The 27,718-nt window shown below is 45.3% G+C and overlaps 1 protein-coding gene across 3 annotated transcripts in view; it reads left to right on the top strand.

The window, feature by feature from the left end:
* Positions 1-27,718, top strand: part of TFEB (transcription factor EB) — an 87,541-nt gene that overhangs the window by 44,374 nt on the left and 15,449 nt on the right. Inside the window, exon 2 of one of the 3 annotated variants that reach the window (XM_043964202.1) lies at positions 4,987-5,132. The exons of 1 other annotated variant lie outside the window; for it this stretch is intronic. Coding sequence is in view for 1 of the 2 variants with exons in the window: in XM_043964200.1 (XP_043820135.1) it covers positions 26,999-27,008 (10 nt within the window). In the remaining variant the exon portion in view is untranslated. Of the gene's footprint in view, positions 1-4,986; positions 5,133-26,884; positions 27,009-27,718 lie in introns of those variants that run through there. One more of the 3 variants, XM_043964200.1, reaches the window with a different exon arrangement.

The following is a 27,718-nucleotide window of genomic DNA, read 5'->3' as shown; positions in this document are numbered from 1 at the left end:
CCTCCTATAGCTTCTCTCTAATAGCTACCCTCCACAGATCATTCACAAAACACATTGTTAGTAATCTGTGAGTACAAAGCTACTGTGTTAAGAAAGCTTGGCATATTATCTTTTTGTCTCTGTATCTGTCTCTCTCGGGTTTTGTTTTGGTTTTGCTACATTTTTTGTTTTTTGGTATTTTTACTGCTCTTGTGATTCCATAGATGTGGGGAGCTGGAGGGGAGGGATGTTAGGACTTCTACCAATGTATATCTGAACCTCCTCTGAGTGTTGCCTGGGAGAAAAGAGAGCTTAAGTGACTTGGCTTACATGGTTATCATGCATCAGGTGCCTTGAACCCTGGCCTTCTTGACCCTGAGGGCAGCTCTCCATCCATCATATCCTGATGCTTCCCAGTAACAAACTAAAAAGAGGCTTGTAATTTATAGGTACACAGCTTAGTCACTGAATTCAGCTTGACTCAGCTTGTCACAATTTAAAAAAATAAACCACAACATTTATTGATGCCTATATTTTCAAAACTCCTTGCTAGATGCTTGCTCCCCCGTGCTAGGTTCATTCCAGCCTTAAGGAATATTTTTCCTTCCTTCCTTCCTTCCTTCCTTCCTTCCTTCCTTCCTTCCTTCCTTCCTTCCTTCCTTCCTTCCTTCCTTCCTTCCTTCCTTCCTTTCTTAGGCATTGGGGTTAAGTGACTTTCCCTGGGTCACACAGCTAGTAAATGTCTGAGGCTAGATTTGAACTCAGGTCCTCTAGATTCCAGGGCTGGTACTCCATCCATTCACTTACCACCTAACTGCCCTATTTTTCCTTTCTTAAAGAGAATAGCTTCTTGCCTTAAGATTGAAACTGCCCAAATATACTAGTTTCTTCCTTTCTTTCTATTTGGAGAAATTTTCCCCTTCCTGCTTCCTTACCCCCCACAGACCTCTTTATGGCTGCTCCTTTATAGTCTCTACAACCCTTACAATTCTAGGGCTCCTTTTTGGGGGGAGGGGCAATGAAGGTTAAGCGACTTGCCCAGGGTCACACAACTAGTAAGTGGTCAAGTGTCTGAGGCCGGATTTTAACTCAGGTCCTCCTGAATCCAGGGGTGGTGCTTTATCCGCTGTGCCACCTAGCTGCCTCCCCCCCTTACAATTCTAAAACCAAGGCCACCCACTTCCCATCCTAGACCATTGCCAGTCATCTTGACCTTCATCTTATCACTGGACTCCAATGACTTTGGAGGAGAGTGGGGCTGATGACTTTGCCCAGCCCTGCCTCACTTAAATCCAATTGACTTGCAAGTCAAGACATCACCTAGTGATGTCATGGGTCCTTTTCAAGAATGAAGGATGAACAACAACAACAATAACAGCAACAATGAAATGCACCAACTCTGTGATTTCCTTGTGCTTTATGATCCCCCTTGTCTTTCTCACCATTCTTGTTGACTTCTCCCTCTAAGCCTTCTAGTGAGGTAATCACACTTAGTTTTCTGTTGTTTAGAGGCAGCTAAAGGGGCCCAATATATAAAGTGTAGGGGGAGGGGTTGGAGTCCTGAAGATCCGAGTTCAAATCCAGCCTTAGATACTTACTATCTATGTGACCCTGGGCAAATTTCATAACCTCTGTTTGTCTCAATTTCCTCATCTATAAAATGGAGGGGAAATAATAGAATAATAGTACCTACCTCCCAGGATTGTAAAGCATTTAGTGTGACATGTACAACTATCCCATAGTAGGTATGCACCTCTCAGATGTAATATTGTGCTTTGAGTTCTCTATATTTGTGTCTTATCCCCCACTATGCTGTAAGCTCTGGGAAGATGGGGATTCTGTTTATCTAGACTTCATATCTTCCCAAGTGCTTAGCATTAGTGACAGGCAGGACACCTACCCACAATCATGGCCTGATATGTGTTTATTAAATGACTGAGTTAACAAAATTCCCTCTTGTTATGCAGTCCTGGAATTCATCTTTTTAGAGTTCTCCTTTATGTTGGATACACCTACAGTCAGGGTAAAATTGAGGGACTGGGCATTTCTTTGGATCATAGATTTAGATCCAGAAGGGCCCTTAGAAGCCATCTAGTTCAACCCCTTCTATTGACCAAGTGAGGAAACTGAAGCCCCAAAAGTATAGTGACTTGCCCAAGGTCATACAGGTAGTAAATGACAGAGGTGGGATTTGTACCCAGGTCCTTAGATTTTGAATCACAGTTCTTTCTATTCTACCAGATGGACACCTTCTTGAATTCCCTACAAAGGGTAGATATTTGATTAGCACTTGGGGAATTCTAGACAGTCACGTCTCTCCATCCCTATGAGTTCCTTGTCAGCATAGTGGACTTGGAGTCCAAATTCTGCCATAGATGCTCTTTCTGCCTCAGTTTCTTCATCTATAAAATGGGGATGGGGAATAGAACATATATGTATATATATAGAACATATATATATAGAGAGAACAAATGTATATATACACATAGAACACATACATATGTATTAATAATTGGTAGGAGAGAAAACTCTAAAAACTATGGATAGGAGGAGAAGCTACTACTTATACAGTTCTCTAAGTCTCAAATGCCTGCCCACCTTCACTAGCTGAAATGTTCTCCATTCTTAAATATGTCAAAAATCACCTCCTTGGGGAAGCTAGGTGGCATAGTGGATAAAGCACCAGCCCTGGATTCAGGAGCATCTGAGTTCAAATCTGGCCTCAGACACTTAACACTTACTAGCTGTGTGACCCTGGGCAAGTCACTTAACCCTCATTGCCCTGCCAAAAAAATAAATAAATAAATAAAATTTAAAAAAAGTCACCTCCTCCAAGATGCCTTCCCAGATTCTTTAACCAAAAATGGCCTTTTCCTCCTCCAAAATCTCAAAGCACTTGGGTGCTGTACCATACAGTTCTTTGCACTTAGGAGGCATTTAATGAACATTTCTTGTATAATTAATGCTTGTTGGCCTTACCTCACAGGGTTGTTGTGAGGACCAATTGAGATTTTACATATATGTGTGTGTGTGTGTATACTATATACTATATATATATATATAAAATTCTTCATAAAACTTAAAGGACATTGTCCTGAAGCCAACTTAACCTGTCTATTTGAGTTGCCATATTTTCCAGAAACACTGGAAGCAGGAGGCTCTGGACCAGTACTATATAAATGCTAACTATTATTACTATTATTATTATTGTTCTTGTTGTTGTTATTGCTATTATTGCAATCTTGATTAAATTCATTAGCTCCTAAGGGCTTTATCTCTCTCTCCCCTTTCCCTCATGCCCTCTACTCCCTACACCTTCATTCCTAGTTATAGGAAACAGTTGTGGAAGTAGCCATGAGGAATTTGGGATTGGTGGGGGATTGGAGAGAGACAAATAGAGGGGGAGGGTCCAGGCCCTGCTTTCATAGTTTACTCAGAAAAACTCCGTCAGACATCAGGGCATCCAATACCACAATTTTCTTTTTGTTTGGTTTTCCTCTTGATCTCTGCATTCCAGAACTAGGGTTGGCACAGGGTGAGAGGCGGCGAATTATTCCAGCATCTGAGTCGTGGTCTCCTGTCACCTTTTGCAACCTTCATTAATCGTTGAGATTCCTACCTTCATTGACTAAAGAACTATGACTCACCCAGGTTTAACATGGCAATTAGTGGCAAAGTGAATTGGAATTCTCATCTCCTAACATTTCTCCATTCTTTAAATAATTCCCTCCCACGCAGAATGAAACATTGCTTCAATGAATACATTCAACATTTATCAAGCATGCTATATGCAATACAAAACAGTAAGATGATATTTATTCATTCACTCATCCAACAAATATTAATTAAATGCCCACAATGTTCCTTAGTGCTTTGAGAGTTTGGAAGAGAAAAAGGCTGGGGTTTTTTTGGTTGAAGGATCTGGGAAGGTGTCGTGGAGGTGCTGACTTTGGATCCGGATATTTAAGAATGAGTAATGTTTCAGGCAGGCATTCTCGACTTAGGGAGGGAGTGATGTGAGATGTGACACTGAGGTTGAAAAGCTTCTCCTTTTGCCCATGGTTTTTAGTGTTTTCTCTCTGCTCCCCCATTATTTTGGACATACAGGGGATTCCACATCCCCTCCCCTCCCCAAAATGTCCTCAGCAATTAGCAATTAGACTATGTGTTAAATACATTTTTCTTGAACTGAAAGAGGAGGAAGTATCCCTAGAGTGGTGAATAGACTGCACCCACCTTTTCAAAGCTTTTGTATCTCTACCCTAGCAACGGTGCCTTGAAGTAGCACGGCCTTAATCAGTGTTTGCTGAATTGAATCTGAGGAACATGGACAGAGGAGAAATGTGAGATAAGGCTTCAATGGTTGGAGCCAAATCAGAATTGGGTTTGGGTGAGAGACAGAGGAAGGAGCCTGAGAGAAGGAGGGAGAGGATGGTTAAATGATTGAAAAGTAGTGTTTCTATGGAGGATTTATTTTCTTTTTAAGTTAGGCATTTCAACACCTTAGGAAGGAAGGGAGGGAGGGAGGGAGAGAGGAAGGAAAGGGGAAGGAGGAAGGAAGGGAGGGAGAAAAAGAAGGAAGGAAGGAAGGAAGGAAGGAAGGAAGGAAGGAAGGAAGGAAGGAAGGAAGGAAGGAAGGAAGGAAGGAAGGAAGGAAGGAAGGAAGGAAGGGAGGGAGAGAGAGAGGAAGGGAGGAAGGAGGGAGGAAGGAAGGAAGGAAGGAAGGAAGGGGGAAGGAGGAAGAAAGGAAAGAAAGAAGCAAGCATTTGTTATATACCAGGTGCTTTACAAATATCTCATTTGAGATTTACAACAACCCTCGGAGGTAGGTGCTATTATTAACACCCACATTTAATAGTTAAGGAAACCAAAGCAAACATATGTAAAGTGACTTGCCCACAGTCACACAGCAAGTGTCTGAGGTTAAATTATAACTAGGATCTTCCTGACTAGAGGCCCAGTGGTCTCTCCACTGTGCTACCCTTGCTGCCTTTTTTTGTTCCACAGGAAGAAGGCCCAGGCAGCTGCTGTAGTTCCTGTTTGCTTCCAAGTCTCCCCACAGGATTGAAAGACCCTCAAACCTTCAGCCCAGGAAAAGGAGGGAAAATATAAGGAAGGAGTAGGGTGAGAGACAGTTGGTCTGGGGTAGAGAGGTGAGTTCTGACTTGCCTTACCTTCCTCCTTTTCCCATCCAGTGATATTTAGTCAAACAGTTTTTAAATTTAACACTATGTGTCCTGACAAAGGTAGAGCATATTAAATCTAGAAAATCTTGGACTGTACCAACACCACTGTTTCATAGCAGAAGAAAAAGTAGTATAGAGTTTGACTGTATGGGAAAAGTCTTTTTTATTTTCATATCAAAGTCATATGTGGGTGGGGGAGTAAAGGTGCTAAATTCTCAGCAAACACATATAGGACTTGACAGTTTACAAAGGCTTAAAAAAATAGAACTGTGAAATATGTGACATCTATCTAGCTTCAGAGATAGAAAGACCTGGGTTCAAATCCTGCTTCTGACACATTGTGGCTGTGTGACTACAACCTTTCTATGCCTTTAGTGAATTCTCTAAGGCAGTTTACACAAAAGGTATTCTCTACACCAATGAAATAATAGCTCTAGAACCACCACCACCCCCATTCCCATTTTATAGATAAGACAATTGAGGCTCTTTATAACTTATCAAGACTCATACAGCTAGTAAATGGTGGTGGGGGAAGCTTGAAATTAGTTTCTTCTGGCTCTGATACCAGTACTTTAAGTATTGGAGCATAGCATTTATTTCTCCTCTAGAAAAGTCCAGGTGGGAAGATTGTTTTTCCAGTGTCCTCCCTCTGACTCTAGTGTGTGTGTGTGTGTGTGTGTGTGTGTGTGTGTGTGTGTGTGTGTGTGTTGTGGGGGAAGGGCAGAGGTGGGGATGATGAGTATACTTGGGTACCTTTGGAGTATAAGAAATGCTCACCAGCCATACTGTCTGAGACAAACCAGTTATATCCTTTGTTTTCCTCATCACCTCTCAGCCAAATTCTTGTGCTCCTCAGTCTATTATTGCTAAGAGAGAAAGAAGAAGCAGAAACCACGGTGGAGTTGGACCCTAAGGGGTAGCCTTGGTCCCAGGCTTCAACCTATGTTTAACCCTGATCCTGGGGATACATTGGGCCTGCGCTGATTTTGAAGGGGATCTGTGGATCACCCTAGAGGTTGGGATTTGAGGGGAAATGGAAGGGAGAGGAAAGAATGGTGGGTTTGATTGGAGTGGGGAGGAACAGAAAGCTGGGGAGGTCAGGGTTCAAGCTGGTCTGACCATGGGGATGGATTTGAGGGTAGCCTCTGCCTCAGGGCCTGCAGACCCCATCAGCCATCTCCTTGGGGCCGCCTGCCGTAAGTGGGGGAGTGAGTCAGACTGAAAGCAGAAGCTGCCAAACATTACACAGGGTGAAACCAAGCAGAACCATGTGAGCTATTTTGGAACTCGGTTAATTCCCCCTCTCCCCCCCTCCCCTTCCCCCCTTTCCTTTCCCCTGTTATAGGACTGGTGCAAAGTAACTTCAGCCAGCCTTCCTCTCCCCCTCTCCACACTGTGAGTGGGTGAGTGGGTGGGTGGGTGGGTGGGATGGGGCACTTCGTTCTCCTTTAAGTCAAATAGCCCCATCATGCTGGGGCATCTCCCTGTGGGCCCAAGGAGAGAAACTGGGAGAGTGCCAAAGCTCCTGGGAGTTCCAATGGGAAGCTGTCCCCTCCCCTGGGCCGGGCAGAGGGCAGGCCTGGCAGGCCTTGGAAAGTTTATCTTTGGTGGCTGTCTACCTCCCTTCTCAGCAACAATTCCCCCCCCCACCCCCCCAATCTGTCTTACTGTCAGCCAAGCTGTCAACTAACCCCCTCAAAAGTGTTAGCTGACAAGGGCTTAATCACCATCCCCTCCCCTGCCCTGCCCCTGCAGACTCTGGAGCACCAAGGGGCCTTCAAGAGGCAATGGCACGGGGCTCTGAGGGCTAACTCTCCCTGGCCTCCCAAGCAAGAGGAAGTCTTCCCAGCAGCCCTGAAGTCATAGATTTGTAGATTGCTAGAGTCAGAGAGGACCTAAAAGGTCATCTGAGCTAACCCTCTCATTTTTTAGAGGAGAAAACTGAGGCCCAGAGAAGGGAAGTAATTTCTCCAAGGGCCCAGTGATAGTAAAGAGCAGAGTTAGGTCTCAAGCTGAAGTGCTATTCCTTTACAAACCCTTTGTGGTTCTGGCCAGCCCCCGAGGTGGGTGAAAAGGAAAGTTCTACCCACTCTCCCATGCCCTGCCCTCCCCATCTCTGTCTAGTGTTCTTTCAGTGGGACCTACCGACGGGGCCTTGCAATGACATTGGCACTCACCAGAGATTAGCTCCTGTTCAGCATCTGTGGCAAATAGTGGCTATGTTGGAAATCTTGGCTTTCACCCTGTCTCTGCATAGCTGTTTTTCCCACTGGGCAAATGTGTGTGTGTGTGTGTGTGTGTGTGTGTGTGTGTATGTGTCTATTTCTGTTGCAAAGGGTGGTCCGTGCATGGTTGGGGATGGGTGTGGTCACAGGGTATGCCTATTGGATTGTGAGTATGATAGGAATAGGAGAAATGGGGTGAGGTGATTGGGAGGACAAGATATATTCTGGGTGGGAGACAAGGGATTTGTGTTGCCTAGGAGGACAGGGTACTTGTGGGGGAAACAAAGTTTCTGTGGTCACTGTGCCATGGGGTGCCCTACATGGGGGAGATCGTGTATGTGTAGGTATGGTGTATAGGAGGTTGTGTAAGCATTGTATCTATGCATAGGTAATTAGGGGGACCAGTAGAGAGAGTCCTGGACTTGAATTCAGGAGGACCTGAGTTAAAATCTGACCTCAGATGCTTCCTAGCTTTCTGATGCTGGACTAGTCACTAGCCTTAGTTTCATCTGAAAAAATGGAGGTGATATAAGCACCTGCTTCCTGGGGTTTTTATGAGGATCGAATGAAATGATATTTGTAAAGCCCTTTGCAAACCTTAGAGCGCTATATATAAATGCTAGCTTTAATAGTAGTGTTTGTATATGCATCTAGTGTTATAGGGTCTGTGTATGCATATGTAATGGTATGGGTGGGTGTATGTCTCTGTAATAGTACGGGGTTGTGTATTTGTAATAGGGGTTCGGTATGCATGTATAATCAGATGGAGGCCGTGTCTGTGTGTGGGTTATGTGTATAAATAGTAGTGTGGGGGTAGTATACGCTTTTATAGTGGCATAGAGTGGTTGTATATTTGTGTTGTGGGGGGTGGGTGAGGGTGACTATGTAGAAGAGATTAGAGGTATGGCAAGGTGTGTACATGACTGGGCAGGTCTCTGGGGTGGTAAGGAGGGTTGGTTGAGGGAGATAGAGAGGAAACTAAAATGGCATCCTGAGATTAAGGTCTGAAAACGGGTTTAGAGACTTTCACATCACCCATTTTACAGAAGGGGAAACTGAGGCCCTTTGCATTTTCCTTAGCTTTACTAGGTTAGCTCTAGTCATCTTTGCATCATGTAGCTTACCTGTAAAGGGCTCTACTCTTGAATAATTGCATATCTGTAGAGACAGGCTCATAGTGTCCTGGAATGAACAGTGGATTGGGGTTCTATTTTTAAAAAATTATGTATTATAATTATTTTTCTATTACATGTAAAGATTTTTTTTTTTGAGTTGAGATTGAGCTTCTAGTCCTGGCCCTGCCACCAATTCCTGGAGGAACCTTGGACAAGTCCTTTTTTTTCTGAGCTTTAGTTTCCTTATCCTTTTCAAAGTGAGGGGCCCGGGGACAACAAGGTGGTCCAGGGGATAAAGCACCAGCCCTGGATTCAGGAGGACCTGAGTTCAAATCCGGCCTCAGACATTTGACACTAGCTGTGTGACCCTGGGCAAGTCACTTAACCCTCATTGCCCTGGGGGGGAAAACGAACAAGCTTAAGTATCACCTTCTTCCTGAAGCCTATAGAAGCATGAATTTGGACATCACTGAGTACAACACCCCATTTTAGAGCTGAAGAAACTGAAGCACAGAGAATCTGGGTGATTTGCCTAGGGTAATGCAGCTAATAAGTATCTGAGGTAGGATTTGAACCCAGGTCTCCTTTCTTGAACTCTAATGCCCTCACCAAACTCTGTACTTTATTTGTATATCTTTCCACTTATCAGATTCTAATTTGTATTATATTTGTTTGTATTCAGTCTGTTCTCCCCTAGAAAGCTGGGAACACCTTAATGTCAGGAGCTGAGTCTTTTTTTTTTTTTTTTTTTTTTGCCTTTAGGTCCTACAGAGGTGTTCTTTAGTACCTATTCTAAGTATGGTTGAATAAGGGGACTAATGACTAACTTGAGGAATGACTGGAGGTGGGACCTGGGTGGGGGAAAAGGAAGACCAGGAAGGAATGAGTCCTTAAAAGACTTAAAATGAAATTTGAGGAGAGCCTTGTAGGAACCCAGACAGCTACCTGGCTTTCCAAGGATGGGTGGGATTTTCATTGGTGGAGATAGGGGCCAAAGAGGGAAGCTGGGAGTGGGGCACAGTTATGAGCCAAGGTGCCAAGCCTGGCCTTGAGGCAGATGTGGTGAATAGAGGGAGGAGAGCTGGGGTTTGTCCTCATAATCAATACACTACTTGACTCACTCTCAGAATTGATCCCCACAACAAACACAAACACAACCAAAGACCACCCCAAAGCCCAACTCATAAACCTTGCCTGGCGGTTCTCCTTGAGTCCTTTCCCAGTGGATTGGGGGGAGGAGAAAATACTCTAGTATGAAAGATTTAGCCCCAGAAGAGACCTAGACTAGTCTGTAGACTCCAGGGAGCGACACTTACGCCTGGAGATTTTAATTCACTTGCCCAGTGTTATACAGCTACTAAGTGTCTGAGGAGAGATTTGAACCAAGGTTTCTTGACTCCCAGTCTAATATCGTGGAGTCTTTAGGGCTCTATTAATTGGAGAATTAAGGTGGAAGAAATTTCTCCGCTAGGAGGCAGCTGAGTGGATAGAGTGCTGAGCCAGAAGTCAGGAAGACCTGAGTTCAAAACCTGCCTCAGATACTCACCAGCTGTGTGATCCTGGGCGAGTCATTTAACCTCTCTTTGCCTTAATCCACTGAAGAGGGAAATGGCAAACTACTCCAGTATCTTTGTCAAGAGAATCCCACAGATAGTACAATCTACAGAGTTATAGAGTCGGACAAGACTCAACAACGACAAGAATTACTCCTTCACCAGCCCCTTGTGGGGTGAGAGCCTTTTTTCCGGGATATTGCATGAGAGATGAATGGATGAATGAGTGATTTACCCACTATAATGTAATGCAGTGGAAAATATTTTCTCTCTCTGAAGGATTCAAACCCACCCAGGGAGCCCCCTTTGGACTCTGAGCCTCTACCTTTCCCCCTCATCTGGCTAGCCCCTTGCTGTGGGAGACCTGACCCTGTACTGTGGTGTGATAGAAAGAATGTTGGATTTGTAGTTAGGGCCCCTGGGTTCACCACCAACTAACTACCTGTGTGACCTTGTGCAAGTCACAAACCCTCTGGGCCTTGGGTTCCTTATCTCTTGAATGAGGGTATTGGACAAGATGACTCATGAAGTCCCTTCCAGCTCTGCTGGGATGATCCTTGATCCCTCATGACCTTATGACCTCTCCCTTGTCCCTTTAGGATTACAGTAATCATAGGTTCGGATCTGGAATGGACTGAGGGGAATCTGGGAAAGGTCATCTGGTCCAGCATCCTCTTACTACCAGAAAAGAGAACCAAAGCCCTGGTAGATAAACTGATTGGTCCAAGGACACGCAGGTAGTTAAGTGTTAGATCCAGGATGTGAGGCCCTGTCCTCTTCCCAAGGACCATCCCTGAAGAAATGGTGTGTGTGTGTGTGCGCGCGCGCGCATGCGCGCGCACGCACCTGTAGACTGATTTACACAAAACCTGCACCGGAGAGCAGAGGGGACAAACCGGAGAACTATAAATTTAGAGTCCTTTCAGGCTCAATTTGTCCCCTTCCTCCTACCCCTGGCCACCCCCACATCTACCATGCTCAGGTATGGGGCTATAGGTAGGGCCCCCACGCATCCTCACACTCTTTCTCTCTCTCAAACACAGGCAGCACCTCTGTAGACCAGGACCCAATCTTTGATCCATGTCATTGTGCTGCTGTCTGGCCAGCTTGATTGAATTCTCCCCCGAGGTACTCTCGTGGCATAGTGTTAACCGCCTCAGTGAGAGCCAAATAGATTGTCTTTGAGGCAGCTCTCTGGTCCCCTCATTCTTTTCCTCTTCTGAACTCTGCTGAGGGTTTTTTTTTTAAACTATTAAGATGGAAAAGGAATGAGAGTACCGGATTAGCTTGGGCCTGGGCTGCTGGTCCTCCTTGGAAAATTGGAGTGGGAGAAAGTGCTCCTCCATCTACCCACTGTGGGCAAGAGCCTTCTGCCCGGCCAGGGAATGGATGAATGAGTGGACAATCCTTGCTTAAGCTCATCCTCCATGCCAGTCACTGTGTCAGGCACCAGAGATACAAAGACAACCGGCCATGAGACAGCCTATGCCTTCTGGGACTTTACATTCTAATGCCCAGGTTGGGGCCAGGGAAGGGGGTTTCAGTCTGGGGTGTCACAGGGATTGTGAGAGGTTAGGGGGTGGATGCTATCTAGCTTTCCACTGATTTTCTTGTTTGTTTGTTTTTGTTTTAGTGAGGCAATTGGGGTTAAGTGACTTGCCCAGGGTCACACAGCTAGTAAGTGTTAAGTGTCTGAGGCCGGATTTGAACTCAGGTCCTCCTGAATCCAGGGCCAGTGCTCTATCTACTGCGCCACCTAGCTGCCCCTCCACTGATTTTCTTACTATTCATAGAACCAGAGTGAACCAGGGTTGTGGGAGTGGGGAAGGGGGCATGAGATACCTGTAGGAAGGGCAGTTATAGAGATGCCTTGGTTGTTGGACAGACCTTTATTTCCCAGTGAATGGCTTGTTGGGAAATGAAGAGTGGTGAGCATTTGACTGAGTCAGGGATGTCTTTAAAGGGGGGCAGAGATAAGGAACTGAAAAAGGAAAATTCACTAATCATATTAGAGAAAGCACCAGTGAGATGGCATCTCTTTTCCCTGGGCCTGATTGTAGGGGTCTCCTCCCCATGCCTCCTGTCTGAATTACTTGGAGAAACTGTCGCTATGTGAGGTTGACTATGGAAGGGAGCTAATGCTACATAACTGGCCCAACATTTATTCCTCCATTCAAAAGAGCATTTATATGTGTGCTGGTGAGCTGATGTTGCTGGAGGGAGGGTACTGGAGTAGGCCAGAGACAGGCAGCCTGGGTTCAAGTATGAACTTAATACATTTAACTTCTGGTATAACCACAGGCAAGTCATTTAAACCTCAGTACTTACAGGACTCAACTCACAGACTTGATCTTATTCCCCCCCCCAAATTAATTATTTAATCACTAATTGATTAATTATGATAAAGCTATCTGTCAATTGACAAGCATTTATTTTTCTCTCCCCTACCCCCACCCCCACTGTAAGAAATATACGTCATCAGGCAAAACCAATTCCCACGCTGGTCATGTCTCATTCTGCACCCTGCATCCGTCTCTCCTACATCAGGGGGTGGGCAGTGTGCTTCATCACTGGTCCTTTGGAGTGTGGTGGGTCATTGCATTGAACAGAGTTCTTAAGCGTTTCAAAGTTGTTTGTCTTTGTGACCACACAGTTATTTTGTAGACCTTAAAGGGCTAGAGAAATGTGACTAACTGTTCTTTATTGGCAGTGGAGTGGGAAGCCGTGATTTTCCTGTTTAGCTGGGGAGACCAAGTTTACACCCACAACACAAGAAGAAAGCTGTTAGAGATGGGTGTGGATGCATGCCAGGAGACCTGCTGGAAAGGGCATCCAGATGAGTGTGTTCTGGAGGTAGAAATGGAGAGAAGGAAGCATCCAAGGGGGCCTGGGAGGTCAAGGGGAGCCAGCTGTGGGGGCTAGAAGGACTTGGTCAGATCCCTAGGGAAGGAATTCCCGAACATCAGAATGCGATTGTCAGGGTGGGGAATTTTGAAATGCTTTTCAAAGGGCATCTGTGTGTGAGAGATAGAGGGACTTGTGTGTATCTTGCTGCGTATGCAGTGGACTTGTGTGTGTGTGCGTGCGAGTGATGCACTGGCATCCATCTGTGTGTGAATGAGGCATCTGTGAGATGTGAGGGACTTGTGGGAATCTGTGTGAAACGGAGAGACTTGTGTTATCTCTGGGTTGTAAGACACTTGTGTTTGTCTCTTTGTGTGCGATGGACTTCTGTGTATCTCTGTGGACGAGAGATTTCTGTGTGGCTGTGCATGCGTGGTGGGCTTGCATGTATGAATGAGGCCTTGTGTCTGTGAGTTGGAGGAACTTGTCTGTAATATCCGTGTGTGTGTGTGTGTGTGTGTGTGTGTGTGTGTGACTCATGAATATTTGTATGAAGAGGCAGTTTGGCATTATGGATAGAACACTGGATGTGAAGTCAAGAAGACTGGCCTCAGATACTTGCTAGTTATATGACTTTGGATGAGTCTTTTAACCTCTGTGAGCCTCAATTTCTTCATCTGTAAATAATAATAATAATAAGGGCAGCTAGGTGACTCAGTGGCTAGAGCATTAGGCCCAGAATCAGGAAGACCTGAGTTCAAATCTGCCCTTAGATCCTTCCTAGCTGTGTAACCCTGAGCAAGTCACTTCACCCTGTTTGCTTCAGTTTCCTCATCTGTTAAATGATCTGGAGAAGGAAATGGCAAACCACTCCAGTATCTTTGCCAAGAAGACCCCAAATGGGGTCACGAGGAGTCAGACACGACTGAAATGACTGAACAACAAGTTATAATAAATATTATTTGCAAGCCTTAAGTACTATATACATGTTGACTGTTATTAGCAATTAACTATATGAGATGGAGGGAGTTGTATATACCTTTGTGTGCTTGAAGGGCCAAAGCAAGAAAAGGTCAATGATTTAAATGGCTGCCTCCGCGGGGGGGGGGGGGGGGGGAGGGGATATTGAGGCTGGGAGACTATATCCTATATCTGTCCTATGTGTATCAGGAAAAGGGAGTGTTTGGTTTTATGACTGATTGCTGTAACTCTGTGTATCTGGAGGGAAGTTCTGTGTGTGGTACTGTATGTGGCAGGAGAAGTGAAGAAATGGGAGGTGGATGTCAGCCTGGTGAGACAACCCAGTCTATTTGATCAGTTGTAGCCCTGGGGCCATCCGATTCCTTTGTATCCTCCAAGTTGGGGGAAGATGCATGTTACATCTTTCTCTTTCCAGTTTCCGACTTGCCTCCTGCTCCCTGGGTTTGGATGCCTGCTGTCTTTCCACTCACTACCTCCAACCCCCACCCCTCACTTCCCTACCCCTCACCTCCTCTCCTCAAGCCCCATGGGATTTCTGCTTTCTGGGTCAGCATCTGGCTGATCTCCATGGGACTCCTCACTGGTCTTCATAACCCTTTGAAGCCTTCCCAACCCTAGCCACAGGACTGCCTTGACTTGCTCAGGGCTAGAAATCCTAGCCCTACCAGGCGCCAACACCAACAGCGCTTTCCCTGGGATGTGGGATGTGGGCTGTGGGGAATGAGCATGCTGGGGCATGGGGCTGGTGTGCCTGACCTCTGGGAATTGCTGGCAGGGTGGGAACCAGGCCCAGAGAGCAGCAGACATTTGTTCCTCTCCCTCTGCCTGCCATCACCTAGCTCTCTACTCAGCTTGTCAGCCTCCAAGCAGTTAGATAGGCTGGGGTCATCCTTTCTGCACAGAAAGATGGGAAGAAGGTGCATCTTCAAGGATCCAGTTCTCTAAGCACTAGGTTTCTGTTTTGTTTTTTCCTTGGGGCCTCCCCCAGCACTCAACAGGAAGGAAGTGTGTTCTCTTTGATGTCCCCATGGGAATTCATGAAGTGTAACTTCCCCTCTGCATCTCACAAAATATCAAGAGTTGGAAGGGGCCTCAGAGGCCAACCTCATCTAATCCATACATAAACAAGACTTCCTTTCTCCACCATCCTTGAAAAGGTCATCCAGCCTTTGCTTGAAAAACTCTAGGGAGGGAGAAGCCACTAGGCCTTGAGGCAGCTCACTCCACTTTTAGGCACCTCTAATTCATAGGGAGACTTTCCTTACATCAAACCTCAGGTTGCCTCTTTGCACCTCATAGCTATCAAATTGGCTAGTATGACAAAAAATAAAAATAACAAATGTTGGAGAAGATGTGGAAAAACTGGAACACTAATGCATTGTTGGTGGAGTTGTGAACTGATCCAACCATTCTGGAGAGCAATTTGGAACTATGCCCAAAGGGCTATGGGGCTGTGCATACCCTTTGACCTAGTAATATTACTACTAGGTCTGTATTCCAAAGTGATCATAAAAAAGGGAAAAGGACCCACACGTACAAAAATATTTATAGCAGCTCTCTTTGTGGTGGCAAAGAATTGGAAATCAAGGGGATGCTCATCAATTGGGGAATGGCTAAACAAGTGGCATACGAATGTAATGGAATACTATTGTGTTATAAGAAACAGTGAACGGGAAGATTTCAGAAAAACCTGGAAAGACTTAAGTGGACTGATGCTGAGTGAAGAGAGAAGAACCAGGAAAACATTGTATACAGTAACAGCAATATTGTGTGATGATCAGCTGTGATAGACTTAGATCTTCTCAGCAGTGCAATGATCCAAGAAAATTCTAAAGGACTCATGATAGAAAATGCGTTTCACATCCAGAAAAAAGAACCGTGGAATCCGAGTGGAGATTGAACCATACTGTTTCTACTTTTGTTTTCTTTTTTGAGGTTTTTCCCTTTTGTTCTGATTCTTTCACAACAGGACTAATGTGGCGATATGTTTAATGGAATTGTACATATATAACATTTATCAGATTGCTTTTTGTCTGGGGGGGGGAGGGAAGAGAGAGAGGGAGAAAAATTTGGAACTCAAAATCTTATAAAAACAAATGTTGGGGCAGCTAGGTGGCGCAGTGGATAAAGCACCGGCCCTGGATTCAGGAGTACCTGAGTTCAAATCCGGCCTCAGACACTTAACACTTACTAGCTGTGTGGCCCTGGGCAAGTCACTTAACCCTCATTGCCCTAAAAAACAAAAAACAAAAAACAAATGTTGAGGGGCAGCTAGGTGGCGCAGTGGATAGAGCACCAGCCCTGGATTCAGGAGGACCTGAGTTCAAATCTGACCTCAGACACTTGGCACTTACTAGCTGTGTGACCCTGGGCAAATCACTTAATTCCAATTGACTCACTAAAAAACCAACAACAACAACAAAAACCAAATGTTGAAAACTATCTTTACATGTAACTGGAAAAAAAATACTATTAAGATGAGAAAAAAATATATTCAGCCTAGAGTTCAAGATCTTTTTAGATCCCAAGTGTCATCATAGGCATGAGTTATCCATCCCGACTTTGTGTTATCTACCATTGTTGTGGTCATGCCATCTATTCCTTTATCCAAGTCATTGCTAACAATGTCAGCTAAAACCAGGCCGAACACAGAGCCAGAGGGAAGCAGCCAGATGCTCCTTTCAAACTGGTTTGAAACTATTAATGGCAACTCTAGGGCCGGCTGACTCTGAATCCTGTTAACTGCACTATTGTCCAACTCGTTATCTTTTCTGCAGCAGTGTCGTGAGAGATTTTGTCAGGTGCTTTGCTAAAATCTAGGTAAACAATATACATAGCATTTCCCAGATCGACCCATGTAATAACACTGCCAAAAAGGAAATAGGTTTAGCCTTGCATGACCTATTATTGACGGGGAAGGAGATAAGCATTTAAATTGTGCTTACTGTGTGCCAGGCATTGGGCTAAGGGCTTTACAGATATTATCTCTTTTGATCCCCACAATAACCCTGGGAAATAGGAGCTATTATTATCTCCATTTTACAGTTGAGGAAACTGAGGCGTAAAAAGGTTAGGTGACTCACCCAGGGTTACACAGCTAGTAAGTATCTGAGGCTGGATTTGAACTCAGGTCCTCCTGACTCCAGGTTTAGTATTCTATCCACTATGCCACTTAGCTTGCCCTGTTGATAAAACCTTGCTGGTCCTTTGGGATTGCCACTTCCTTTTCTAGATATTTACTTACTATCTCTTTATTAATATGTTCTAGAATTTTATTTGGAACCAAAGTTAAGCTTAGTTTTTTTGTTTGCAGCCTCCATTTTCAGGAGGTAGTTCATTAGGGGCCTGGTGCCTTGGACTCTTCGGGGGCATCTAAGTGTTCTCTTTCTACTTCCTACTTATCTGGGGTTTCAGCTACCTAATCATTCTCCTTGACAGAGAAAAAAGAAACATGGTGGGGGTTGGGCAGTTCTGCCTATGAGCATGCACCCAAGTGGTGGTCACATCCCATAGTGTCTTCTCTTCAGTGAAATGAGTGCCTTGGACTAGATAGATGGTTTCTTAGGACCCTGCCATCCCTGCCATTCTATGTTCTAAGGCAGAGCACCCTGACATCCTATGTTCTAAGATTCTTTCTGGACCTAACATTCTATGTTCTAAGGTTCTCTTCAGCCCTGACATTATATATTCTGTGTTCCAACATTCTATGGTCTAAGGTTCCATCCAATTCTGACATTCTGTGTTCTGTGTCCTAACACTCAATTTTCTAAGGCTCCTTCCAGCCCTAACATTCTATGTTCTGTGTCCTTACATTCTCTGTTCTAAGGCCAGATCCAGTCTTCACTTTCTATGTTCTAATCAACCAGCTTTTTGTGTTGTGGTTGTCAGCTCTGACAAGCCTGTGCCCCTCCCCGACCTAGGCCACTGCTACTCAAGCCTACCTCCTGGTTCCCAGCAGGGGTGAAAAACCCAAGTTCTGCCTTAGCACCAACATAGACCCCTGTAGTCTCCCCTCTGCCCAGGGCTCAGCCCTCTCACCAGACTGTGAGCTTAGTTCCAGTCGACACTGATGCTTCAGCTGATTCGGAGGCTCTGGGGGTCTCCTCTGGTGAGGCCTTCCTGGGACTGGATCTGTGTCAGCACAGCAGCTCCCTCCTTCTGACCTTCCAAGCCGTTCTTGGTTAGAAGATGATTTCAGCACATTCTTCTGTGGGTTTTTTCCACATTCTATGTTCTAAGATTCCTTCTGGACATAACATTCTATGTTCCAAGGCCCCTCCAGCTCTGACATTATATGTTCTGTCTCCTAATATTTTATGTTCCAAGGCTCCCTCCAACCGTGACATTCTATGTTCTATATCCTAACATTCTATGTTCTTGGCCCCTTCCAATTCTGACATTCTATGTTCTGTGTTGGATTCAGTTTATAACAGTAGTGGTCTAGACTGTGTTATTACTTACCCATCAACCTATCCATCAGTAAGCATTTATTTAGTACCTGCTAAGTGCAGCTTACTGTGCTAATCAATGGGTATGATACGAAGATGAAAATGAAGTCATCTTTCAAGAAGCTTTGATTCTATCAGGAAAGGCAACATGTACCTATAGAGGTCTATTGGAAATATAAAATAAATGTTTATCTACATTTAGATGCCGTTGCTATCCGGGAGGCTCAGGAAGGCCTAGTGTAAAAGCTGGGGCTGGAACTGAACCCTGAAGGAATCGAGGGACTCCGAGAAGTGGGCATTAGGAGGAAGTGTGTTCCGGGTATGAGAGAGAACCTGTGCAAAGCCACATAGAGAGGGAATGGAGTGTTATGTGTGAGCCAATTTGGCTGGAGTACAGGGGGAGTCAGGTGCAATTAACCTGGAAAAGGATGGCTGGAGCTGGATTGTGAAGGGCTTTACTTTCCAACGAGAGGAGGGGAAATTTTATTGAAGACACAATAGGAATGCCCAGAGTTTCTTTCAGGGGAATAACATAGTCAAACCTGTGCCAAAGAGTTATTCTTAAATATTTCTTTGGCAACTGCGAAGAGGATGGAATAGAGAAAGGAGGAACTTGTGGTGGGGGGAGGAGGGAGCCCAGTTAGGAGGCTATTACTGCAAGAGTCCAACTGAGAAAGGTGATGAGGACATAAAGCAGGGCTCACTGCATAGCTGTGTGATCTTGGCTGAGTCATTTTTCCCTTCAAAAAGATTAATTGATTTGTCCCAAGTCATGCAGAAAACTGATGGCAGAGGCAAGACCAGCACTTGGGGTCCTCTGATTCTGGATGCTGAGCCCTTGTCACTCCAAGGCCACTAGATGGCATAGTGGATAGAGCATCAGGCCTGGAGCCCAGAAGACTGAGTTCAAATCCAGCCTCAGACATTTGTGTGATCTTGGGCAAGTCACTTAAACTCTGTTTGCCTCAGTTTCCTCATCTGTAAAATGGAAATGATAGTAATAGGCCCCACCTCCCAGGGTTGTTGTGAGGATCAAATGGGATAATAATTGTAAAGCCCTTAGCATAGGGCCTCACTAATTTTGATGTTGTTTATTCAATCATGTCCAACTTTTTGTGACCCCATTTGGGGTTTTCTTGGCAAAGATCCTAGAGTGGTTTGCCATTTCCTTCTCCAGCTCATTTGACAGATGAGGAAACTGAGGAAAACAGGGTGAAGTGATTTGTCCAGGGTTACAGTGGGTGCTATATAAATGTTAATTATTATTCATGTTATTCTTTTGTGGTTGTTGTTCTGCCCTTTTTCATTGTTGAAGTCATTTTGTCCATTGTTTTCTTGGCTCTGCTTCCTTCCCTTCCCATCACTTTATGTAAGTCCTTCTGTACTTCTCTGTAGGCATCATGGTCACCATTTCTCTTTATTTTTCTTTTTTTGGGGGGTGCAGGACAATGAGAGTTAAGTGACTTGCTCAGGGTCACACAGCTAGTAAGTGTCAAGTGTCTGAGGCTGGATTTGAACTCAGGTCCTCCTGAATCCAGGGCCAGTGCTCTATCCACTGTACCACCTAGCTGCCTGATATGGTCATCTTTCTGCTAGCATAGTAATCTTCCCTGTTTATTATTATGATATCATGGTATAGTAAAAAGAGCATAAAGGATCTCCGTTCAAGTCCCCACTCAGCCACTCACTGTGTGGCCTTGAGCAGGTAAATTAAACTCTGGACTTTGGTTTATAGCTATGTGACCCTGGGCAAGTCACTTAACCCTGTTTGCCTCTCGGCAAAGATACAGGAATGGTTTGCCATTTCCTTCTCCAGCTCATTTTACAGATGAGGAAACTGAGGCAAGCAGAGTTAAATGACTTACCCAGGATCATACAACTATTGTCTGATGCCAGATTTGAACTCAGGAAGATGGGTCTTCCTGACTCCAGGCCTGGCACGCTATTCACCTAGCTGTAGTTAGTTTCCCAGTGAAATCACAGGTCCAATTCCTATCTTCATCTCTGTTTGGGAGAGCTCTGAGTTTTAGAATAGGAATCCAGAGAGTTAGAACACCTGGGTTCTAGGCCTGACTCTCTTTCTTTCTTTCTTTCTTTTTTTGTGAGGCAATTGGGGTTAAGTGACTTGCCCAGGGTCACACAGCTAGTAAGTGTCAAGTGTCTGAGACTGGATTTGAACTCAGGTCCTCCTGAATCCAGGGCCAGTGCTCTATCCACTGTGCCACCTAGCTGCCCCATGACTCTCTTTCTTAACCAACTAGCTGTGTGAAGCTGTATGAGTAATTTATCTTCTTCTTCCTCATGTGTCCATGGAGATAATTTGCTTACCTCTCCGGGCATTTGGTTGTGAGGATCAGATAAGGTAATGAATGGGAAAGGGATTAGGAAAAAAACATGCCACCCATGCTCTTTAAATACAGGGGGATTTTGTAGGTGGTGTAGTGAATCTTCTAGGATTGGTAGCGGGGGATGGTGGAAAGGGTGCTGCCTCTTAGAGTCTCAAAGCCTTCCAATGCCTCTCCAGCATTTAATGCTGAAGCCATTTAACTTCCCTGATTGTCAGGTCTTCTCCGCCATCTGTAAAATGAAGGGGTTGGACAAGATGACCTGAGAGGTCCCTTCCAAGCTATATTTATGATCCTCTGATGCCTCAGCCAGAGTCTGCTAGCCCCTGGGGAGCCTGGTCCTGTGAAGGATCGGTGAGAGCAGTCACCTTTAAAGGACAGTACCCGGCTCAGCATTTCCTCAGCGAGATTAGGAAGTTGGAGAGAAAGTACCCTCTGGCTTTTCTCTTTTCAAGGCCATCTCCTTACTCAACTCAATCGAATTCAATAAGCATTTATTAAACACCTGGCCCATGCCAGCCATTGTTGCTGGGTTCTGGAGATACAAAGAAAAAAAAATCAAATAGTTCTTGCCCTCAAGTATCTTACTTTCTACTAGGGGAAACAATGTATACCTTGAGATACAGAGGATATACAAAGTAATTTCTGGGAGGAAGCTATATGTATAATATGAAGAGAAGTTTTACAAGATTCCAGAGGGCACAGTGGAAGGGGGGAAAGAAAATGTTGGGGCTGATATAGATGGCTTATGAGGCAACAGGGGCATATAGATGGCACAGTGGATAAAGCAGCAGGTCAGGAAGATCCTTTATCTTCCTGAGTTCCAATCTAGCCTCAGACACTTACTAGCTGTGTGACCCTGGACTAGTCACTTAATTGTGTTTGTAAAATTTTCTAGAGAAGACAATGGCAAACCACTCCAGTATCTTTGCCAAGAAAACCCCAAATGGGGTCATGATGAGTCAGACATGACTGAAATGACTGAACAACAACATGAAGGAATGAGAAACTGGGCTGGAAAGGAAACTTTCCTTAGGTAGCCTGCTACAGTAGGAAGTCACTGGAGTCTGAGGAGAGCCAAAGGCGCCCAACACAGGATCAGTGAATTAATATGATCATTCATCCCCAAGCCAGAGTTGGGGTTAGGGGGTGGTGGGGGGGCTCAGCTGGGCAAATGATGAATGAACCCCTGGGTCCTGCCGGGTGGTCAAGGCAGGGTTAGTGGAGTATAGCCTGGCTAGTTCTAGAGGGGTGAATAATATTTGTGAGGTACTCAATCCTCCAATTACTGGTCAGGTCAACTCTGCCCCCGTATCCCATGATTGAATAAATGATCTGTCTCTACCTTACCCCTACCTCCAGCACAGGTGCTTTGTGCCCTTATGTTCTCCAAGGTGGCAGAACTCAGACCCACCCTCCCTTTACATTTTCCCATGTTCCAAAGTTAAGTGCCTTTTCTTCCTCATCCCCGGAAGACCCTCAGCAGAGATCTAATCATGTCACTCCCATTTAATGGCTCCCTTTACCTCTAGAATAAAATAATAAAGATTTATTTTTAAAAAGGGCTTTATTTCAAGCCCTTCACAATCAGGCCTCAACCTATCCTTCTATTGAGACTAGTGATTCCCACTTACAAACTCTACAAATCAGCTAAACCTACTTGCTATTATATAAGAAGCAGGAGGCAATTAGGTGGCACAATGGAAACAGGAAGACCTGAGTTCAAATCTAGCCTCAGATACTTCTTATCTGTGTGACCCTGGGCAAGTCACTTAGCCTCTGTTTGCCTTAATCCACTGGAGAAGGAAATGGCAGACCCCTCAAGTTTCTTTGCCAAGAAAACTCCATGGACAGCCTTGATGTGCAGTGGGTCAAAAAGGGTTGAACAGGCCATGGCCTACTTCCCTGCCTTTCCATAGCCCTGTGCCTGGAAGGGGCTCTTTCCTCACTTCAATCTCTTGGGATTCCTGTACAGGATGCCTTTCCAGAAATCTTCAAGTAGTTACTACTCTTTCTGCAAGGTCCTAGGTCGAAATAAACTTTATATCTACTTTGCATGTTGTTGCTCAGTCATGTCCAACTCTGTGACCCCACTTAGGGTTTTCCTTGTAGAGATCCTGGGGTAGGTTGCCATTTTTCTTTTTTCTTTTCTTTTTTAAAGCAATAAATATTTTTATTTATAGTTTGGGGTTCCTATTTTTATCTCTCCTTCCCTCTCTCCCCTCCCCCTTCCCTGATATGGTAAGCAATCAGATATAGGTTATACATGTACAATTATGTAAAACATTACCATAGTAGTCATTTTGTATATAAAAAAACTTGAATAAAAGAAAAAAATGAAAGAAAGTGAAAAATAGCATGCTTCAGTCTGTGTTTCATCAATATCAGTTTTTTCTTTGGAGGTGGATAGTATATCTCATTGATAGTTCTTTGGAATTGTCTTGGATCATTGTATTATTGAGAATAGTTGTCATTTTATTACTGAGAATAGTTTCTTCATCAAACAAGATTGCTGTCTCTGTGCACAATGTTCTCCTGGTTCTGCTCTCTTCACTATATATCAGCTCATACAAGTCTTTCCAGGCCTTTCTGAAATCATCGTGCTTGTCATTTCTTTCTGTATCTCCCTCTTCCTCTCTCTTCTTTCAATGAATACATGAGTACCTGCAGTGTGCATAGACCTGTTTAACGGGCTTCCAACCAATCCTGGGGCATTTTGCTTGTGGTTGTATCCACAGAAGGAGCAAGAAGTCCAGATTGGTAAAGAGAAAGCTGTTTTCAATATTTTATGGTTCATAAGGGATTGGTATCAGAATTTCTTGGGCAGTGATTCTGAGAGGAAGAAAGATGGGGGGGGGAAGGTGGGGGAGAGGAGAGATCAGTGTTAGAGCTGGAAAGTATCTTAGAGATCATTTAGCCCAACACTTTCTTACGTACATATGAACAAATCACTACTATATCAGTTACTTTATACAAGAAAACTCGAATAAAAGAAAAAAAAATGAAAGAGTGAAAAATAGCATGCTTCAGTTGGTGTTCCATCAATATCATTTCTTTCTTTGGATGTGGATAGTATGTTTCATCAATAGTCCTTTGGGATCGTCTTGGATCATTGTATTGTTGAGAATATGGGTTACCCAGGGTCACAAAGCTAGTATTTGAGGCTTGATTTGAACTCAGGTTTTCCTGATTGCAGGCCTGGTGCTCTATCCACTGCACCACCTTGCTGTCCCACATGCTCCTTTATGTGTGTTTTCTATATATTTCTCCCAGGTAGGTGTGATTTCCCCAAGTAAAACTAGAACTCTTAGAATGCCGGGATTGTATTGGTTTTGCATCCTTATGACCTTGCCCATTGAATTCCCTCAGGGCCCTGATCTCTGATTGCTGTTCTGAGAGAACTTGCTTGGAAAGAACTCCAGGTCCAGGAACCTGACTTCTACCACTAAATAGATGTCATGCCCCAGGGCCTCGGGTTCCCTTTTGTGAAAAAATGAGAGGGTAGGGGGCAGCTAGATGGCCCAGTGGATAAAGCACCGGCCCTAGATTCAGGAGGACCTGAATTCAAATTCGGCCTCAGACACTTGACACTTACTGGCTGTGTGACCTTGGGAAAGTCACATAACCCCCATTGCCCCTCAAAAAAAAAAGAAAAAAAAAAGAAGAAAAAAAAAGAGGGTAGCTCTCCTCCAGCTCCATGGGTCCCTATTGGCTCCAGGAGCAGACACAAAATGCTCTGTTGGACATTCAAACTCCTAATCTTCTCCCCCCCCCCCCCCCCCCCCCCCCCCCCCCCCGCCCACTTTTCTAGTCTTCTTTCACCCTACCCCTCAAGTTGTACTCTTTGGGGCAGTGACACTAGCCTCCTGGTTATTCCACTAACAAGACACTCCATCTCTAGGCTCCAGGCATTCTCTCTGGCTGCCCACATGCCTGGAATGTTTTTCCTCCTTCACTTTGACTCCCCGATGGCTTCCTTTAAGTTCCAACTGAAATCCTACCTCCTACAGGAAGCCTTCCCTAGACCCTCTTAATTTCAGGCCTTTCTTCTGTTAATTATCTCCAACTAATCCTGTATTTAGCTTGCTTTGTATATATTTGTTTGCATGTTGTTTGACCCCCTTAGATTATAAGATCCTTAAGGACAGGGACTGTCTTTTGCCTCTTTTTGTATCCCCAGCACTTAGCACAGTGCCTGGTACTTGTTGTTGCTCTGTCATGTCAGACTCTTCATGACCCAATGGGCCATTAGCACACCAGGCTCTTCTTTCCTTCACATCTTCCAAAGTCTGTCCAAACTCATGTACAACATCATATTCATGATACCATCTATCCATCTCAACCTCTGCCAGCCCCTTTTCCTTTTGCTTTCAATCTTTCCCAACAACAGGCTCTTTTCCAATGAGCTCCATCTTCTCATTATGTGACCAACCAACATATTTAAGCTTCAGCTTCCGTATGTGGCCCTCCAGTGAATAATCTGAATGAATTTCCTTATGCAAGGACTGATTTGCTCCCCTTACTATCCAAGGGACTCTCTGAGTCTTCTCCAGCACTACAATTTGAAAGTGTCAATTCTGCCAGATTCCATTACAGTCCAACTCTCACAGCCATACACAGGTACTGGCACATAGTAGGTGCTTAATAAATGTTTATTGAGTTGAATATATTGGTCACAGTGGAAGTCAAGTCCCCTAGCCTCTCCTCAGTTTTCTCCCCTGTGAAATGGTGTTGGACTGATTGGTCTCAGAGGTCTCGTCGAGTTCTGGAACTCTGAACCAACGATTCTGACCTGGTCACCCTCCCAGCCCCGTCTTCATGGACTCTTCCTACTCCAGATGTGGTTGGTCTCTCTGCAGATGTGCCCTGTATGTAGGTACTAGGTAAGCCCATTCCAGAGCAGCCCGTTCCAACAGTGCCCGCTTTGCCTCCTTGCCCCATAATTGGCGCCTGGTCCCTTTGTGGAGAAGAACAAGAGCCCTGTCAGTGTCCTGCCATCACCCCCCATCCTCCACCTCTCCCACCCCATATGCCGGCTGGTGCTGCCAGGCCCCTTGGACGAGCCCCCTCACCAACCTCCTCCCGCAGTAATCAGACTGTGTCTTTCTGCACTGGGGGAGGGGGTAGAGGAGGGGGAAAGCATGGGGCAGGTGGGGATGGAGCTTGGGTCTGGGCCCTAGGCTGGGGTCCTGGGGTATTGCGGGGAAGAGGAGGGGAGGTTTGATGAGTGGTCTAGCTAGAGATACCGCCGAACTCCAAAGGACCCCAGGAAGAGAATGAGTGTGGCCGAGGGGCAAGGTGGGGATTGGATTGTCTCCCCGCCCCGCAGAAGCCGAGGGGCCCGGATTTAGAGAAAGCTGCTAATGAGATTAGCCGCCTGCCCCAGGTTTCCCTCCCCTTCGCTCCTCCCCAGGGTCCAGCCAGACCTTCCAGGGGCTGGGGTTGGAGGAGCCCTTCCGGATTCCACCCGGGCTGGAAAAGGGCTTTGAAGGGAGGGCTCCTCCCCCTCCCCCTGTCCCAGACACGTGGGTAGATTATGCTCCTCCGGCTCCAGCCAGCATCCTGATAAACTGCCAGAGCTCTTGTCTCAAAAATACTTTGCGAGGGATCTGGCATATACCTTGTCTGTGATTCAAAAGGCGCAGAAGTCCCTCCCCCTCCCCAGTAGATCCAGTCTGGAAAAAACAACTCATCCAGTTCCCTGGCATGGGGGGTGGGTGGGGGAAGACTCGTGTCGGGTGCCTGCCCTTCCTCCTCTCACTCCCCCGCCCCCTCTTCCTCTTCCACTCCACCCTGGCGGCTCCCTCTCCCTCTCGCGTTCCCTCTCCCTCCCATTCCACTTTTCTGCTGCCGGGGAAAGCACTTCTGTGAGGGGCTTCTATGTTGGACCCCCGCTTCTATGTCTCCAATTGACTACATTCCCTTGGCCAGAGGTGAGCGCCCTCAGGAGACGGGACAGTGAGAGGGAGCTGGAGGATGCGCGCTCTAGTGTTGTTGTTGCTGGTGGTGGTTGGTGGTGGCAGCCGCACTTTGGAGCGAAGGCTGGGCTTGGAGTACCTGGATTCCATGACCCTGGACGAGTCACTTACCCTGTAAGCCTGGGTTCTCATTTGTAACATGGCGATAGCAACTACCTCACCTTGACGAGCTATATAAACGAGAGCTGCTACCCGTACGCCTCAAAAAAAGATTCACCGAGCACTTGAAAAACTCATTAACTCAGTCTGTGTGTGGTATCTGGATCAGGCCGTCTGGACGCGACTTGGACTTGGAATCTCCATAGACTCGAATTCAAACACTGCCGCAGACACTTCTCAGCTGTATGACTCTGGGTTAGTCACTTAACAATTCTAGACCTTAGCTCCTCATTAGTAAAATAGCCCCTGAGGTTTCTTTCATCTCTCAATTTATTATCCAGTGTTGATTGAACCGTAGCAGTTTAGTTGAAATTAATTTTATCCCAGAATTTTTTTTTTCAAAGTTTCATTTTGGTTTTTTGAAATGGCCATTATTTTTGTCATGTCATGTCTGACTCTTCTTGACCCCATTAGTACCAATGTTCTCCAGGGGGTTTACTTGGCAAAGATAACGGAGTGGTTTGCCATTTCCTTTTCCAGCAGATTAAGGCAAATGGAGGTTAAGTGACTTGCCCAGGGTCACATAGCTAGTAAGTGTCTGAAGTGGGATTTGAACTCGGGTCTTCCTCACTTTAAGCCACTAGTTTCCTCCATCATTTTTACTCATTGGCAAAAACTGAGGTATAATGGAAAGAGTTTGGGTCTCAAGAATTGGGTTTCAATACTGACTTTGCTGCCTACATGTTGGTATGCATAGTTGAAAGGGAACAGTCTCAAATAATAGGGCTCTGGTTCAAATCTCACCTCTGATTTTTACTATGACTATGACCTTGGGTAAGCCACTTAATCTTTCTGGGTCTCTGTTTCCTCATTTGTAAAATGGGGGGTGTGGTTGGGGGGGTGGGGATTGGACTGGGTGGCTCCTAAGATTTCTTCCAGCTCTTAGAAATCATTTATTGGTTCTT

Source organism: Dromiciops gliroides, chromosome 4 (assembly GCF_019393635.1).
Source record: "Dromiciops gliroides isolate mDroGli1 chromosome 4, mDroGli1.pri, whole genome shotgun sequence".
Lineage (NCBI taxonomy): Eukaryota > Metazoa > Chordata > Mammalia > Microbiotheria > Microbiotheriidae > Dromiciops > Dromiciops gliroides.
The sequence above is the reverse complement of the archived record's forward strand: the minus strand, read 5'-3'. Positions and strand labels throughout refer to the sequence as shown.